This window comes from Babylonia areolata, chromosome 4, assembly GCF_041734735.1.
Source record: "Babylonia areolata isolate BAREFJ2019XMU chromosome 4, ASM4173473v1, whole genome shotgun sequence".
In the NCBI taxonomy this organism is placed as follows: Eukaryota; Metazoa; Mollusca; class Gastropoda; order Neogastropoda; family Buccinidae; genus Babylonia; species Babylonia areolata.
Window position 1 is genome coordinate 12,971,612 of NC_134879.1, and position 15,689 is coordinate 12,987,300.

General features: G+C 41.2%; 1 protein-coding gene across 1 annotated transcript in view; it reads right to left on the reverse strand.

Moving 5' to 3' along the window:
* LOC143280871 (ethyl acetate hydrolase-like) overlaps window positions 1-15,689 on the reverse strand; it is a 28,785-nt gene that overhangs the window by 7,976 nt on the left and 5,120 nt on the right. The window contains exons 2-7 of the mRNA XM_076585605.1: window positions 14,770-14,902; window positions 12,543-12,664; window positions 11,517-11,614; window positions 6,520-6,614; window positions 2,710-2,849; window positions 1,359-1,445 (exon numbers count right to left, since the gene is read on the reverse strand). Coding sequence (XP_076441720.1) covers window positions 1,359-1,445; window positions 2,710-2,849; window positions 6,520-6,614; window positions 11,517-11,614; window positions 12,543-12,664; window positions 14,770-14,902 — 675 coding nt within the window. The remainder of the gene's footprint in view (window positions 1-1,358; window positions 1,446-2,709; window positions 2,850-6,519; window positions 6,615-11,516; window positions 11,615-12,542; window positions 12,665-14,769; window positions 14,903-15,689) is intronic.

Genomic DNA, 15,689 nt, shown 5'->3' on the forward strand with positions numbered 1-15,689 from the left:
AAGGTGCAAAAATTAATATTTGTCAGATTGTGTTTTACAAACAGGTGTTTCAGGTTGATCTACTGTGAACAAATTTGCAATAAATCAGATATCTTGCAAATCAAAATCATGTGAAAGGAAAAAGCATGCCTTTTTGAATAAAACCATGAAGATTAAATCAGGGGAATATCATAACGCTGTTGGTCAACCTCTGACAATTGACCTCTTCACAACTAACTGTATCTGAAATATCAGTTTTTGCATGCATAGAATTGTGTTTGACATCAACTTACTTGAACTGATTCAGTCTAAAACCAAAGAAAACAAGAGAGGCAAGGCCTTCAAGACTCACTTGTGATAAATTACGTCCCCTAGCATTAATTACAGAGTAATTTCCCTTTTTTACTATCTGCACCAAAACGTTTGCAAAATTTAAAAAAATCCCATGCTTAGCAAAAGAAGTTCCTGTGCCCATCCCAGAGGTGCAATATTGTTTTAAATAAGATGACTGGAAAGAACTGAATTTTTCCTATTTTTATGCCAAATTTGGTGTCAACTGACAAAGTATTTGCAGAGAAAATGTCAATGTTAAAGTTTACCACGGACACACAGACACATGGACACACACACACACACACACACACAGACAACCGAACACCGGGTTAAAACATAGACTCACTTTGTTTACACAAGTGAGTCAAAAATCAGTGACTTCAGCAGTGATGACAATGATGAAGGAAGGAATTTTGTTTAATGTCCCGTCACACATATCGGTGATTGAAGACATTTTGTAAAAGTATTTATGAATACATCTGAGTATTATCGGTTAGAAGGGGTGGGAGATGTGGATGAATGGAGGGTTGGGGGAAACTGGGCAAATGAGGGTAAAAATGTGGGTGAAATTTGAAAGAAAAACAAAACCAACAAACAAACAAAAAAAACAAACAATGATGATATAGACTGATAGTATACTGATCTTGTGAACTTATTATTGCTGTATTCTGAGCAGCAATTTTCTGTTTCGGTTATCAATGTACATTATATATATGACTTTGCGTTTCTGAGGCAACAATACTTCATTTGCTGTGATCTAGTCATTTTTTTTGTTTTGCAAATTATAATCCATGACATAGCTTATTTGTATTTTCTTCTGAAAAAAAAATCTTATTTGAAAAATATAGTGATATCTAAAAGTTTCTAACAAATGATGACATATGATAATCAATTACTCATTCATGAGCCATGGTTTGATTTCTGGAGAAAGAGAAATTAGTCTAGGAATATGAACAAAAATAAATTAAACACAATCACATTCAAATCAGGAAGAAAATCAGAAATGAAGACACACACACACCCACAAAAAACACACTAAGCAGTACCTGGCTGAGAGAAGAAGCCGTGGATTGCGCCTTTCAACAGCATGCTCTCAGCTTCAATGCCCCCAGCCTTCATCTTCTTTTTGTACTCTGCACAGTACAGGCAAGAAAAGATATTTGTGTGCATGTATTCACCATGTCCTCTGCACAACACAGGCAAGAAAAGATATTTGTGTGCATGTATTCACCATGTACTCTGCACAATACAGGCAAGAAAAGATATTTGTGTGCATGTATTCACCATGTACTCTGCACAATACAGGCAAGAAAAGATATTTGTGTGCATGTATTCACCAAGTACTCTGCACAACACAGGCAAAAACAGATATTTCTATGCATGTATTCACCATGTACTCTGCACAATACAGGCAAGAAAAGATATTTGTGTGCATGTATTCACCATGTACTCTGCACAATACAGGCAAGAAAAGATATTTGTATGCATGCATTCACCAAGTACTCTGCACAACACAGGCAAGAAAAGATCTTTGTGTGCATGTATTCACCATGTACTCTGCACAATACCAAGAACAGATATTTGTGTGCATGTATTCACCATGTACTCTGCACAATACAGGCAGGAAAAGATATTTGTGTGCATGTATTCACCATGTACTCTGCACAATACAGGCAAGAAAAGATATTTGTGTGCATGTATTCACCATGTACTCTGCACAGTACAGGCAAGAACAGATCTTTGTATGCATGTATTCACCATGTACTCTGCACAATGCAGGAAGAAAAGATATTTGTGTGCATGTATTCACCATGTACTCTGCACAACACAGGCAAGAAAAGATATTTGTATGCATGTATTCACCATGTACTCTGCACAATACAGGCAAGAAAAGATATTTGTATGCATGTATTCACCATGTACTCTGCACAATACAGGCAAGAAAAGATATTTGTATGCATGTATTCACCATGTACTCTGCACAATACAGGCAAGAAAAGATATTTGTGTGCATGTATTCACCATGTACTCTGCACAATACAGCCAAGAACAGATATTTGTGTGCATGCATTCACATGTACTCTGCACAGAACAAAGTCAAGATATATATATATTTTTAAATCTGTTTATCTGCTCTCAACTTCTGGTTAAATGTAATCACACACACACACACACACACACACACACACACACACACACACACACACACACATGTATACAGACTTAAGGTGGAATTGGCTTCCAAACCAGGTATCTAGATTCAGAACAAAGTCGAGACAAAAAAAAAAAAAAAACAAGAAAAAAAAGAAGATCAAAATTAATCTATTTATCTCTCTATACGAGTCAAGGGTTATCCACATCACTCAAATCACAGTTACGACAGAGGCAATGACCAACCGTAGCACCCGTCTCTCATTGGGTCAATCTCCGCCACGAGGATCAGACCTGGTGGAAGCCTGGCAAAGTTGGGTTGTAAGAGCGGTGATACTCGCACATTCACCACTTCATCCGAGGTACTCAGGAACTGCTCTGTGCACCTTCAAGTAAAACAATAAACAAACAAACTAACTTTCACGTTCAATGTTGTATGAATTTCACAATTTCTGGAAAACAAACATTGTGCGCATATTATGAAACGGTTTTTTGGGGTTGTTTTTTTTTTGTTTCATACTGTTGATATGGCTAGTGTAAATATTCACCCTGGGCATGTGAAACATTTATAGAATTGGAAAGTTTTTCCAAGATAACAAAAAGAGTTATTTATTTGGAAATGACTTTTTTTCTTCTTTCTTTTTCTTTTCTTTTTTTTTTCTTTGTCAAAAAGGCCTGCTACAGAGAGTATCACACAGTCCATTTCTGAGCATAATATCACCCCCAGTCATGACTTTTCCTTCATCCTATGTTCCTAACAACATTAACAAAATATGACTTCTATTGATGCCATAAAAATATACAGATTTGATTTGGTATCTGCTTAGACCAGACTTTTTTTCTGAATAAGGAACTCGACACAAAAACCAAAGGTATAATTCTTTAAAAAAAAAATTAAAAATTGGATCAACATAAATTCGCCTAAAACATGGTCATGTTTCAAGCAGCGTGTGCCAACATTTGATCTTGAATGGATGATAAGGAATATGGATGTGCATGACTTTAAACGCCAGTCAGACAGGCAAGCCAAATCCTGCACAACCACACCCCTGGGTGTCTGATGGAAAAATATGTCAACACCACATGAAAGTTCATCCTTCTATCATGTATCCTGATCCTGCCATAGTGCCTGTAAGACGTCCACTGACGTCCTGCATATGTTCCGATTTTTCCTTAGTTGGAGTTTGGTTCAATTCACATAAACATTGTCTGAACGTTTAGTTTGATGTGTCTGGATTTTAAAAATACTATTCAAATGAACATACATCAGGTAGAAGACCCCTTTCTACTCGATAATAATTTGCTAACTGACCATATGATATGTGCGTGGAAAAGGGGGTTGCATCATGTGCAAAAAAAAAAAGGCATTGAAAACTGTGTCCAGTAAAGGAGGTGGTCACAGTCAGCAGGTTTACACAATTCTGAAAGCTCTGCTTGTGATTATGGACAGCTTTCGCGATGGAGAAGGATCTCTCTTGTCTGATGATTGGTTTGAAAATGAAGGCTATCGACAACGACTGTGACGAAACTGACAGCCCATTTGATGGTAATTCAGTCCATCTATCCAATCAGACAGCGTTTTTGAACAAGTGGCTATGACTGACAGAATACGTGCAGCGAGTGTTGGAAGAAGGGGAGGAGAGGGAGAGGAGTGATGTAAGACAATAGGTCGAATGCCAGCCCCAGTTCATGAAGGGGGTGTGGATTTTGGGAATGAGTACACTCACATTTCAATGCAGACTTAAGAAATCGACAACTGCCAATGCTTTGCGATTTTCATGAAATGCAGGGTGGTACCTGCACTGGACTTGAAACATGTGCTTTTCGTTTTTCACGCTGTTTTTTTTTTTTTTTTTTGGCTGAATCAGATGGTTGACTTGTTTGAAGAGGTGGCAAGCTGGATGCACAGCAGACACTTTAATCAGCACACGTTCAAGTTGAAAGGAGTGAATGTCATCAAAGAACTTCACCCTCTCACTTGCAAACACTCTTTGCTGTCAAAAAGCTTGCCAGCTCAGTTTCTGAGACGGTGATTGGCCTTTTATGTTGACTTTACCCACCTTTGTCATTATTGTCATGTCTACATGAGCTGTGATTTGTTTTTATAAACTTATAGCCTGTTTTAATTTCTTCTGCAGGTATAATCTGACTACAGGCATGCTATTTCTAGCTGAATTTTGTTTCTTTTCTTTATGGATGTTATTATGTAGAGGTGGAAATAGCCTTTTTTGTTGCACAAGAATTATTATCTTGACTTTACATGCCTGAACAGTTATCTACAATCAACCTAATTGGAGAAAGAAAAAAAAGCCCAGAAGCAGAATCTACACACATTCTCCTTCACAAAAACGTTTACCTTCTTTCTGCTTTTGTGCTAGTTTTTTTTGTGATTTATTACCCCCGAATCCTCAGAATTCCCTGGCAAGGGGAGAGCAATTTTTTTATATATATTTTTTTTTATACAAAATTCTCTGGCACTGAACTGGTTAAGGGAGTGAAAGTTTTGACTAAGTATGCAAACTTTACCAATCTTTGGGCAGGTCACCTCTCGGCTGAGGATATGTTTAATGAGACCCCCCTCTATCTGGTCCACTGCTTGAGGAGATTGCTCCCTTGTCAGCCACATTCATTTTTGAAGAGATCTCCATCAAAAGCAATGTCCTTGACTGGTTTGTTGTCAGCACCCTGCTACTACTCAAGCTTTAACTCATTCTACTCCAAGTACAAGTTAACTTGAACTGTGGTTTCTTCCCCTGTGGACCTGGTACTAGTATTCAAGTACCAATACTCTATTCTAATTTTGATTATCCTTGCTTGGTACAGTTGGCATCCTAAACTGAGCTGTTTACGAATTCTGGAAGCAAGAGTATCAGTATCAGTATCAGTAGCTCAAGGAGGCATCACTGCATTCGGTCAAATCCATATACGCTACACCACATCTGCCAAGCAGATGCCTGACCAGCAGCGTAACCCAACGTGCTTTGTCAGGCCGGGGGAAAAAAAAAGGTAAATAAATAAATTATAAAAAAATAATACAAAAAAATAAATAAATAAAAATAAATAAAATAAAATAAATAAAGTAAAAATAACAACAACAACAAAAATAAAATAAAATAAAAATAAAAATTTATCTGCCAGGTTTTGGCTGAAACCACAGCAAGCACTTTTGAATCAAAGACGGGAGAGTTTTAAAGGCAGCAAGAAAACAAAGCTTTGTTTGACCAATTAAATCAGCATGTCTCCATGGTTTTTTCACAGTTTTAGTGAACAACCCTACTTTTACTGAAGTCATCGACGGGCGCAATAGCCAAGTGGTTAAAGCGTTGGACTTTCAATCTGAGGGTCCCGGGTTCGAATCATGGTGATGGCGCCTGGTGGGTAAAGGGTGGAGATTTTTACAATCTCAAAGGTCAACATATGTGCAGACCTGCTAGTGCCTGAACCCCCTTCGTGTGTAAATGCATGCAGAAGATCAAATACGCACGTTAAAGATCCTGTAATCCCTGTCAGCGTTCGGTGGGTTATGGAAACATGAACATACCCAGCATGCACACCCCCGAAAGCGGAGTATGGCTGCCTACATGGCGGGGTAAAAACGGTCATGCACGTAAAAGTCCACTCGTGTACATGCGAGTGAACGTGGGAGTTGCAGCCCACGAACACAGAAAAAAAAAAACAACAAAAAAACTGAAGTCATCCCATGTAGTGCTGGTCAAGGGGAGATGTAGCAGGCATGCAGCTGTGGAGTAGAATGAGTTAATAATTATGTTGTTCACCCAGATCTGATACTTTGCTTCACATCTCTTCTTCCATAGTATCTGGGCTGCATTTAAAACTCTCCCATCTTCGATTCAAAAGTGCTTGCTTTGATTAGAATGGTGCCATGGTTTCAGCCAAAACACGGCAGATAAATTCAGTGTCTGTGGATGACAGCTGTTTACTCTTAGTATGCAAATTTCACATGAATTCTTCACATGGGAAAATTTTGTGTGGTTTTTTTTTTTTTTTCAGGTCTGTGGAATTTTACATTTAACTGAAAAAAAATGACACACTTACCATGTAAGGTGTTCCTGAGATTTCAAACCAAGTAGATGGAACTCTTCCACTGAAGGCTGGCCAAAGCGGAAGTCCACAAACGGGTACACCAGAATCTATAGAGGGAAACCATCAACCAATCAATTTATTTTTTTCCGTTGCTCCAATCCAAATGACAAATTCAAAGTACAGCCACATTATTATGAACATCACGGTCGACTTCTTACTGAAGCCACCATGAGTACAAACATGGATGTAAGAATGAATGTGTCAACAGCATGTTTCTTTTTGTTGACCCAGACGCCTGATGTAAAACAAATCAGAGAAACAAACCTTTCTTTTTAAAAATAAATAAATGAATTGGAAAAAAGGTATGGTGGGTTGGGAGGTGGTGCAATAGGTTGGTAGATTCTCCACCAGTGGTGCTTATCAGCATAACCATTTGTGGTTTTTATTTTCAAGTTTTCTTAGCCATGTCAGTTTTAGGGCTGAAACATGTATTTGTTCATTTCCAGTTGAAAAACCACCAAGGCAACCATGTGTTTGTTCTGTATTGTCCATGTGTTCTGTGTGGCTTGTTCAGGATTAAAGAGGCTATGCCAGTCTTGAATAAAAGCTTGTAAGCATTTGCACATTTCTTCTGTTTTTGCTGCTGTGTGCACATGTCAGATGATCGGTATAAGGACAGGCCCAGCGCTTCTTTTTTTGAGGAAGTGTCTGGGTTTGTTCCAATGTACCTTTAATTTACCTGTGTGTTGGCTGAATCGGTAGCGAAAGCAGCACTGACTTGAAGTTGTGTACCTTGTGAATGGAGAGAGTCACCACTCTTTACTATTTGTTATATATTTTCAAGTTTGGGATTCCAAGCCCTCATTCTGTTATGATCTTTGTTGCTATTTTCCTGCTTATCTTGTCACACTTGCTATCCCACACAAACTGGAACACAGTGTTTGAATCAGCTGAACCTTAACTGTCGAGGGTTTGGGGTTGGTGGGGTTGTAGGTAGTTCAAAGCTAACCAAGCACAACAGAGACCAGACGAGGAGCAGCGCTAGCACAGCCTGTCGCTCTCTGCTATGCACTCACAGCTTTTTAACCCCCTAACTGTTGAAAATGAGGAAATGAGAACACTGTTGGCATGAATCTGAAGTGACTGTATCTGCTACATTTTTTTAAAATTGTCAGCATCAGTCAAGGGGTTAATTCTATTTGTGGCACCCGGTTAAAAAAAATTTTGTATATTCCATTTTAACATTATTTATGCATATGACATACAGTAATGATAATAATTTTTGTAATTATTGATAATATGATTAGTTATTGTACATCATTCAAACTATAAATCAGAAAAACAGCAACAAAACATTTTTGTTTTATGCAGAAAAAAAAAACAGAAAGAAAAAAGTCATACACACTACATTAAAAACAACAACAAAAAAACACTAACAAAAACCATTACATTAGTGGTTGTCTGTCCTCTTTTTCTTCTCTCTCTCTTTCTCTTTCTCCCCTCTCTTCCTCATTTTACCCAGTATTGTGGGCACATATGAAAAGACAAAACAACAACAACAACAAACACATCCATCAAGACATTTGAGCAAATAAACCAAACTGAGTGTCAAGTAACACCATCTTTAGCCAGTTTGTACAAGTATCTCAAGCATCTGCTACATTTTGTGTGCCTTGAAGTGCACAAGAGTTGTGACAATCCAAAAAGGAAGAAGTCCTGATATGAGAATGGTGACTTAACAGACACCCTGACCTGAAAGCTCAGTCTTATCTCAGTGAGTTTACAGCCCTTCACTGACAGACATACCTGTCAGCACCAATCAAGGGAACACCACTCACAACCAACCAACCGCGAAGTGGTTAGCGTCGTGGACTGACGGCTGGGAGGACGCGGGTTCGAATCCCAGCGGAGGTGGGTTTTTCGGCCCGTGGCCGGCTCCTACTCAGAGTTGAGTGTGCTATGGGCTTAAATGGGGAGACTGGGACCACAGTCGAGTGTCATCCACTTCACGGATGCGTCTTTGGGTGTGTTGCTCTAATTATCTAACCAGCACTGCAAGTGTCTTATCTCTAGTCTGGTTAATGCTGGGATATCATTATGACAGGAAGAGTAGAATACAGCCTTGTCACGCAGTTCCAAACCAAAATGGACCTCCATAGCAACATTGTCATAGTCATCCTCCTCCTCCTCCATCATCATCAATATAACAAAACAGTCTTAAAGTCTGTGGTCTTTCATGCCCTGCTCTCATGGTGACCTCAGTTTTGATACCCCTCAAATTCCGTGCTTGGGGTGAGTCCTGTCAACGTCTTCAGTATTGGCAGATTCATGGGGGGCTGTTGTTTGGGGGACGTGGTGGCAGTCTCCACTCTGGGAGGGACACTCACTCAGTCTGGCTCCGCGACAAAGCCATTATTGTTGTTAGTAGAGGGTTTAGTAGGTGGTGTCCTAAGTACCGGGTACGTTAAATCAGAACAGGCACCACTGAACACCACCGAAGTGACTCAGCAGCAGTGCAGGGTCTCCTCTGGTGTGTGGCCTCCTGGCGACCTAACATTGAAGCTCCCTGTGGACTGCCAATGCTGGAGCTGTGGCGGATGAACCCCACTTGTAAGGCCTTGAGTGCATGCTTATATATTTGTGTACCCATCAGAGCAGATTTCTTTTTACATAATTTTGCAAGAGGACAACACTCTCGTTGCCATGGGCTCTTTTTCAGCGCGCCAAGTGCATGCTGCACACAGGACCTCTGTTCATCGTCTCACTTGAAAGACTAGACACTCAGTTTGATTTTCCAGTCAAACTTGGGAGAAAGGGCGAGAGTGGAATTCGAACCCACACCCTCTCTGTAATGGCAGCTGAGCGTCTTAACCATTCTGCCACCTTCCTCCTTAAAGAGCGGGAACAGGGCGGGAATATCACCAAGCTGCAGTTCAACGAGGGCCACTAATGACTGCATACTATTATCAATGATGATGATGGCGTCTCTTGTTGGTCCGACAGATGAGTAGGCAGGCAGGCTTATCTGTCGGTGTGTGTCCTCATATGGGAGAAGAGGCCGATTCTAGATGCGCAGCACTTCCCACAGGTGTTGCAAGAGCCTGGTTGCCTGACCAGAACAAGTGACTTTTTTTTTAGTGAGGAGGAGTTGTGCAGTCCCTTCCCCACTCTCTCGCCTACCGATGCTCACAGTCCCACAGGTGCAGATACTGTGTAGGACAGCCTCGGCAGGTGCAGGTTTTTTCTTCGGAGCTCCGTCTCCTAGGGGGACTTCCAGCCAAGGATAAGAGCTCCCACTGCCCTGTGGTCATCCTCTTCCGCCTTCACAGCCGTTGGGAAAGGTTTCCTCCTCCGCCTGGTCCGTCGTTGGGAGACTTCACATGTGGTCACTATGGTCAATGACAGCATCAATTAAAGGTCCCATAGTCTTTCGTATTTGTATTTGAATTTATATTTGATTTCTTTTTATCACAACAGATTTCTCTGTGTGCAAATTCGGGCTGCTCTCCCCAGGGAGTGTGCGTCGCTACACTACGGCACCACCCATTTTTTTGTATTTTTTCCTTTCAGTTTTTTTTGTTTTTTTTCTATCGAAGCGGATTTTTCTACAGAATTTTGCCAGGAACAACCCTTTTGTTGCTGTGGGTTCTTTTACATGCGCTAAGTGCATGCTGCACACGGGACCTCGGTTTATAGTCTCATCTGAATGACTAGCGTCCAGACCACCACACAAGGTCTAGTGGAGGGTGAGAAAATATTGGTGACTGAGCCGTGATTCGAACCAGCATGCTCAGATTCTCTCGCTTCTTAGGCAGACGCGTTACCTCCAGGCCATCATTCCATCGGCACAGTCAATTCGTATCCACTGTGTCTAGGGCTTGGCATAGGAAGATGGGGCTCAGTCCTCTCCTGCTGCAATAACCCTCCCCAACCAAAAGTTAGGTTCCTATTCACACCTGGGCGGAGTGAGGAAGATGTGAGTGAAATGCCTTTTCCTTCTTCTTCTTCTGCGTTCACTCGTATGCACACGAGTGGGCTTTTACGTGTATGACTGTTTTTACCCCGCCATGTAGGCAGCCATACTCCGTTTTTGGGGATGTGCATGCTGGGTATGTTCTTGCTTCCATAACCCACCGAACGCTGACATGGATTACAGGATCTTTAACGTGCGTATTTGATCTTCTGCTTGCATATACACACGAAGGGGGTTCAGGCACTAGCAGGTCTGTACATATGTTGACCTGGGAGATCGTAAAAATCTCCATCTTTACCCACCAGGCGCCATCACCGTGATTCGAACCCGGGACCCTCAGATTGACAGTCCAATGCTTTAACCACTCGGCTATTGCGCCCGTCGTGCCTTTTCCTAAGGGGCACAGCACCGCGCCAAAGCGGGGCCTCAAACCCTGATCACTGGTGACCACACAGGATCAGAATGTCCACCACCTGACCCATTCTGCCACGACAGCTTCTTGAATTAGCTAGCACCAATAGAAAACCCAGGAAACTTTTTGTGCGGATCTGTGCCACAAAAATGGGGAAAAGGAAGAGAGAGAGAAAAAAAAGAGGGGGTGGGGGTGGGGGGGAGTGGAGTGGACGGGGGAGTCTACCAAAACGTATAAATTTGGCACACCTGTCTGTGATGAGCCATGTATAAGCAAACACTTATCAGCACCAGTGTAGGACTTCTGCTCTAAAGGCTAAGTTAAGTTAGCTTAAAACATCTCTTGTCAAACAAAGCAATTGTACACAGTATCTGAACCACAATACTGTATATATACATACATACATACATACATATATATATATATATATATATAAATGTGTGGGTGTGTGTGTGTGTAGAGGAATGTCAGACCCCTGTCGGAGTCTGCACTAGTGGGTCATGGTTAAGTATGTGTTGTTAATATATATATATATATTAAAAGCCATCTTCACACAGATAGTCAGACTGTTCTCCTAGCAAACGTTATCTCCAGGAGCGCACCACCTGGCAGCATTGTTCTCACCTGGAAGGCAAGGCCGCGCACCTCATGGGCGATGGTGGCTGCGATGTTGCCTCCAGCCCCCGGCCCTATCACACCGATCTTGCTGTCGTTGCCAGCACCTGAACGATAATAACACAACCATTCTTTCTGAGGTTTTCTTTTGTTCGTTGTGTTCATTCATTTCTCATGAGGATGAAATGGAAAAAAAAAAATCAGTTTTTTAAATCAGGTTTTCACTCAATATATATATATAGGTGTTGGTTTTCAACCTTGTTTTATTTATTTTATACACACACACACACACACACACACACACACACACACACACATACATACATACAGATATACAATATACAGACAGACAGAGAGAGAGGGAGAGAGATGCATTCAAACATGCATTACATATTTCATACGAAGTTTAAGAGACAGCAAGCATGTAAAAGTGAACCCACTCACATACACACAAACACACTTCAAATGACGTTTTGGAAACAGTAAGCATGATTATGTATGTGAACACGCACATACACACAAACACACACACACACACACACACACACACACACACACACACACACACACACACAGTGGAGTGATGGCCTAGAGGTAACGCATCCGCCTAGGAAGCGAGAGAGAATCTGAGCACGCTGGTTCGAATCACGGGTCAGCCGCCGATATTTTCTCCCCCTCCACTAGACCTTGAGTGTTGGTCTGGACGCTAGTCATTCGGATGAGACGATAAACCGAGGTCCCGTGTGCAGCATGCACTTAGCGCACGTAAAAGAACCCACGGCAACAAAAGGGTTGTTCCTGGCAAAATTCTGTAGAAAAATCCACTTCGATAGGAAAAGCAAATAAAACTGCACGCAGGAAAAAATACAAAAAAATGGGTACTATAGCGACGTGCTCTCCCTGGGGAGAGCAGCCCGAATTTCACACAGAGAAATCTGTTGTGATGAAAAGAAATACAATACAATACAATACAATACACACACTCCGCATCAAGCTATATACTACATACAAGGACAAACACATGTTGATACTGACCAATCAATGACCTGTTCATCATGACCCAACGAACCACACACTTTGCATCATCATAGCAGGCTGGAAATTTGGCTTCAGGAGCCAGACGATATTCCACGTTGACGACTATGCACTTGGCTTCTCTGAAACGACAGATCTGCAGATATATTGTACGTGTATACAACGTACAGAGTTTGTTTCATTTTTTTGTTTTCATATGATATCACCACCCATTTTCCCCTTGCTGTTTGACTGACTTGTTTTTGTTGTGAGTTGCTTCACAATGTAAGAATAAGTGCTGAAACATACTCATTTGCATGCTCACACACACACACACACACACACACACACACACACACACACACACACACACACAACCTTAAGGCAACAATTTTTAAAAGATATTAAAAATTCGAATAACACAGGAAATATTCCCGATGCTAACAGATGATGAATATATACAAACAAGATTAGGAAGATTTGTTTATGAATGCTGCTGCAATTTACTGATTGATTAATTGTGTGTTTTTCATTCATTCGTTCATTTACCATTACACTTGTGTCTTATAAACCTTACGGTTTCATGACAATAAAATCTATTCTATTCTATTCACTCACACACAAACACACACTCTCTCTATCTCACACACACTCACACACATACACACACACTATCTCTCTCTCTCTCTCTCTCTGTGAAATCTGGTCAGTAAACTCAATTTTACGTAAAAACAATCGTCAGCAGTAGACCTCACAGAGTGTGCATATATACACATCGATAGGTATCTCTTTTCTTCTTCTTCTTCTGCGTTCGTGGGCTGCAACTCCCACGTTCACTCGTATATACGCGAGTGGGCTTTTACGTGTATGACCGTTTTTAACCCGCCATGTAGGCAGCCATACTCCATTTTCGGGGGTGGTATCTCTTTTCAAATTTTGGTATTCCTCATGAAGTGCAGAAGAACGTGGTGAAAAGCGTGAATGTGTGCAGAGAAGGGAGGGAGGGAAGGGAGGAAGTGTGTTTTCCACATGGTGTTCTTTTGGAGCATGTTGCTCATGTGATTAAACCATTTGAGTCTGGAGTCTCTCTCTCTCTCTCTCTATGCACGCACACACACACACACACAACACACACACACACACACACACACGTATACACACACACACACACACACACACTGATAGACAGACAGATAGATAGATAGATCTGTTTAAAATCTCTAGATGTCTACAATCACCAGTAGGTGTGACAGGACATTAAACACATAACTCCTTCCTTTCTTCCTGAGTGGGGTTACCAAATTTTAGAAAGAAAAAAAAAACAAGGGGTGATAGGGGGTTGGGTGGGTGGGCAGAGCATGTGGAGGGCTGGGGGGTGGAAAGTGGTGCTGGGGGAGAAGGGGGCGGGGAGATTAGGGGAGGAACCTCCTCCCCTCGCCACAGACAGCACAGAGATGGCCACAAACTTTTTTTTTTGCTTTTCTTTTTCATTTTGCTAGATGAGACCAAATGCAATCATGACGGCTTACAGAACTCAATTTAGTATACTGTTGATGTTAGGGCTAGAAATTCCTATATCTTTCAGCTGTCCGGGAGACAAGCAGATAAAAAGATATACTTGCCTCCCCCACCCCCAAATTTCAACTTACCTTTCTAAAGTAAAAGAGATGAGACAGTTATTCAAAGAAACTACAAAAAAAAAAAGCAATTGGAAAAGAAAACCTGGAGCAGGGTGGTGGTGGGAGGGTGGGAGTGGTGGGAGGTGTTGAAGTGAAAAAAAGTGGCGTCATACTCAAGCTGACTGCTCAGTCACACCTTCAGTTTCACCGAGTCTCTGAGTCAAAATTTAACTGCACAAAGGACAAGTGGAACGCTTTCAGTTTCACTGAGTCTCTGAGTCAAAATCTGACTGCACAAAGGACAAGTGGATAGAGCATTTCTACTACTTGTCCACTATAGAAGGTTTAGTTGTCCCAGACAATCAGACTGGTGGAAATTTCAAGTCCCTGGACAAACGGTGATGAAGAGGAATTCGTGTTGTTCCTGCTATCAGTGATCTTTATTCAAGCGCTGTGTGGATTCAACAACAAACAAACACTATGTGGCAGTTTGACGTGGTCATGTAAAGTATATGAACCAGCCATACTGTAAATGTGACAACTCAAACTTGCGTCCACATTACACTAACCACCCCCAACAACAAATCATAATCGATAACCTGCAAAATCGCAACTGCACTGTAATTCACCTTGCTAACAGTTTGCAGATGGGGGCAGCTGTTTTGCGTGAACCAAACACCATTGCACCATCATGGAAGTACACCAGAATAGGTGGTCGTTGATGCAGTATCACTGGTCTTATCACATCCACCGGAACACCGTCTGAGAGAACAAAATATGATCATACATACCTTCAGTGAAAATTGTTTCAGGCTGGCCAGACAATCTCAGTATTCTGATATAAACATATTTCTACACGCACGCACACACACACACACACATGCACACACACACACACACACACACACACACACATAACCTCTTAGATCCAATGTGCAGTATACAACCAGGACTCATAAAAAGTACCCATGGTCAGCAAAAGTGTTGTCCCTGGCAAAAGTCTATACTGAAAAATGCACACAACCACTGAAATTCAAAACAGGTGGGGTTTTTTTTCTGCCATAACAGCATGTGTGTGTGTGTGTGTGTGTGTGTGTGTGTGTGTGTGTGATAGAGAGAGAGAGAGTGAGAGAATATGTGTATATATGTCAAGTCAAATTTTTTATTTCAAGATGGTAATTAAATAAGCAAGAATTGTTGTTGTTGTTGTTTTTTCAGACATCAAGCCATCTGAAAAAAAAAATGAGGAGTGCAAATATGCAACAACTGCTTAAAAAAAAAAAATTGTCTTATACATCAAGCCATCTGTATGTGTGTGTGTGTGTGTGTGTGTGTGTGTGTGTGTGTGTGTGTGTGTGTGTGTGTGTGTGTGTGTGTGTGCATGCACTAGTGTGCATGCGTGCATGTTTGTGTACATGTCTGCAGCAACACATGATAAATGCAATACCAATGAGACATGCTGCCAATCGAAATGAACGAACTGGAAATGTTCAAATTTTCCTTTTTCATCCAAAAACTACGAACAGCATCATTTTCTGGCAGATTATGT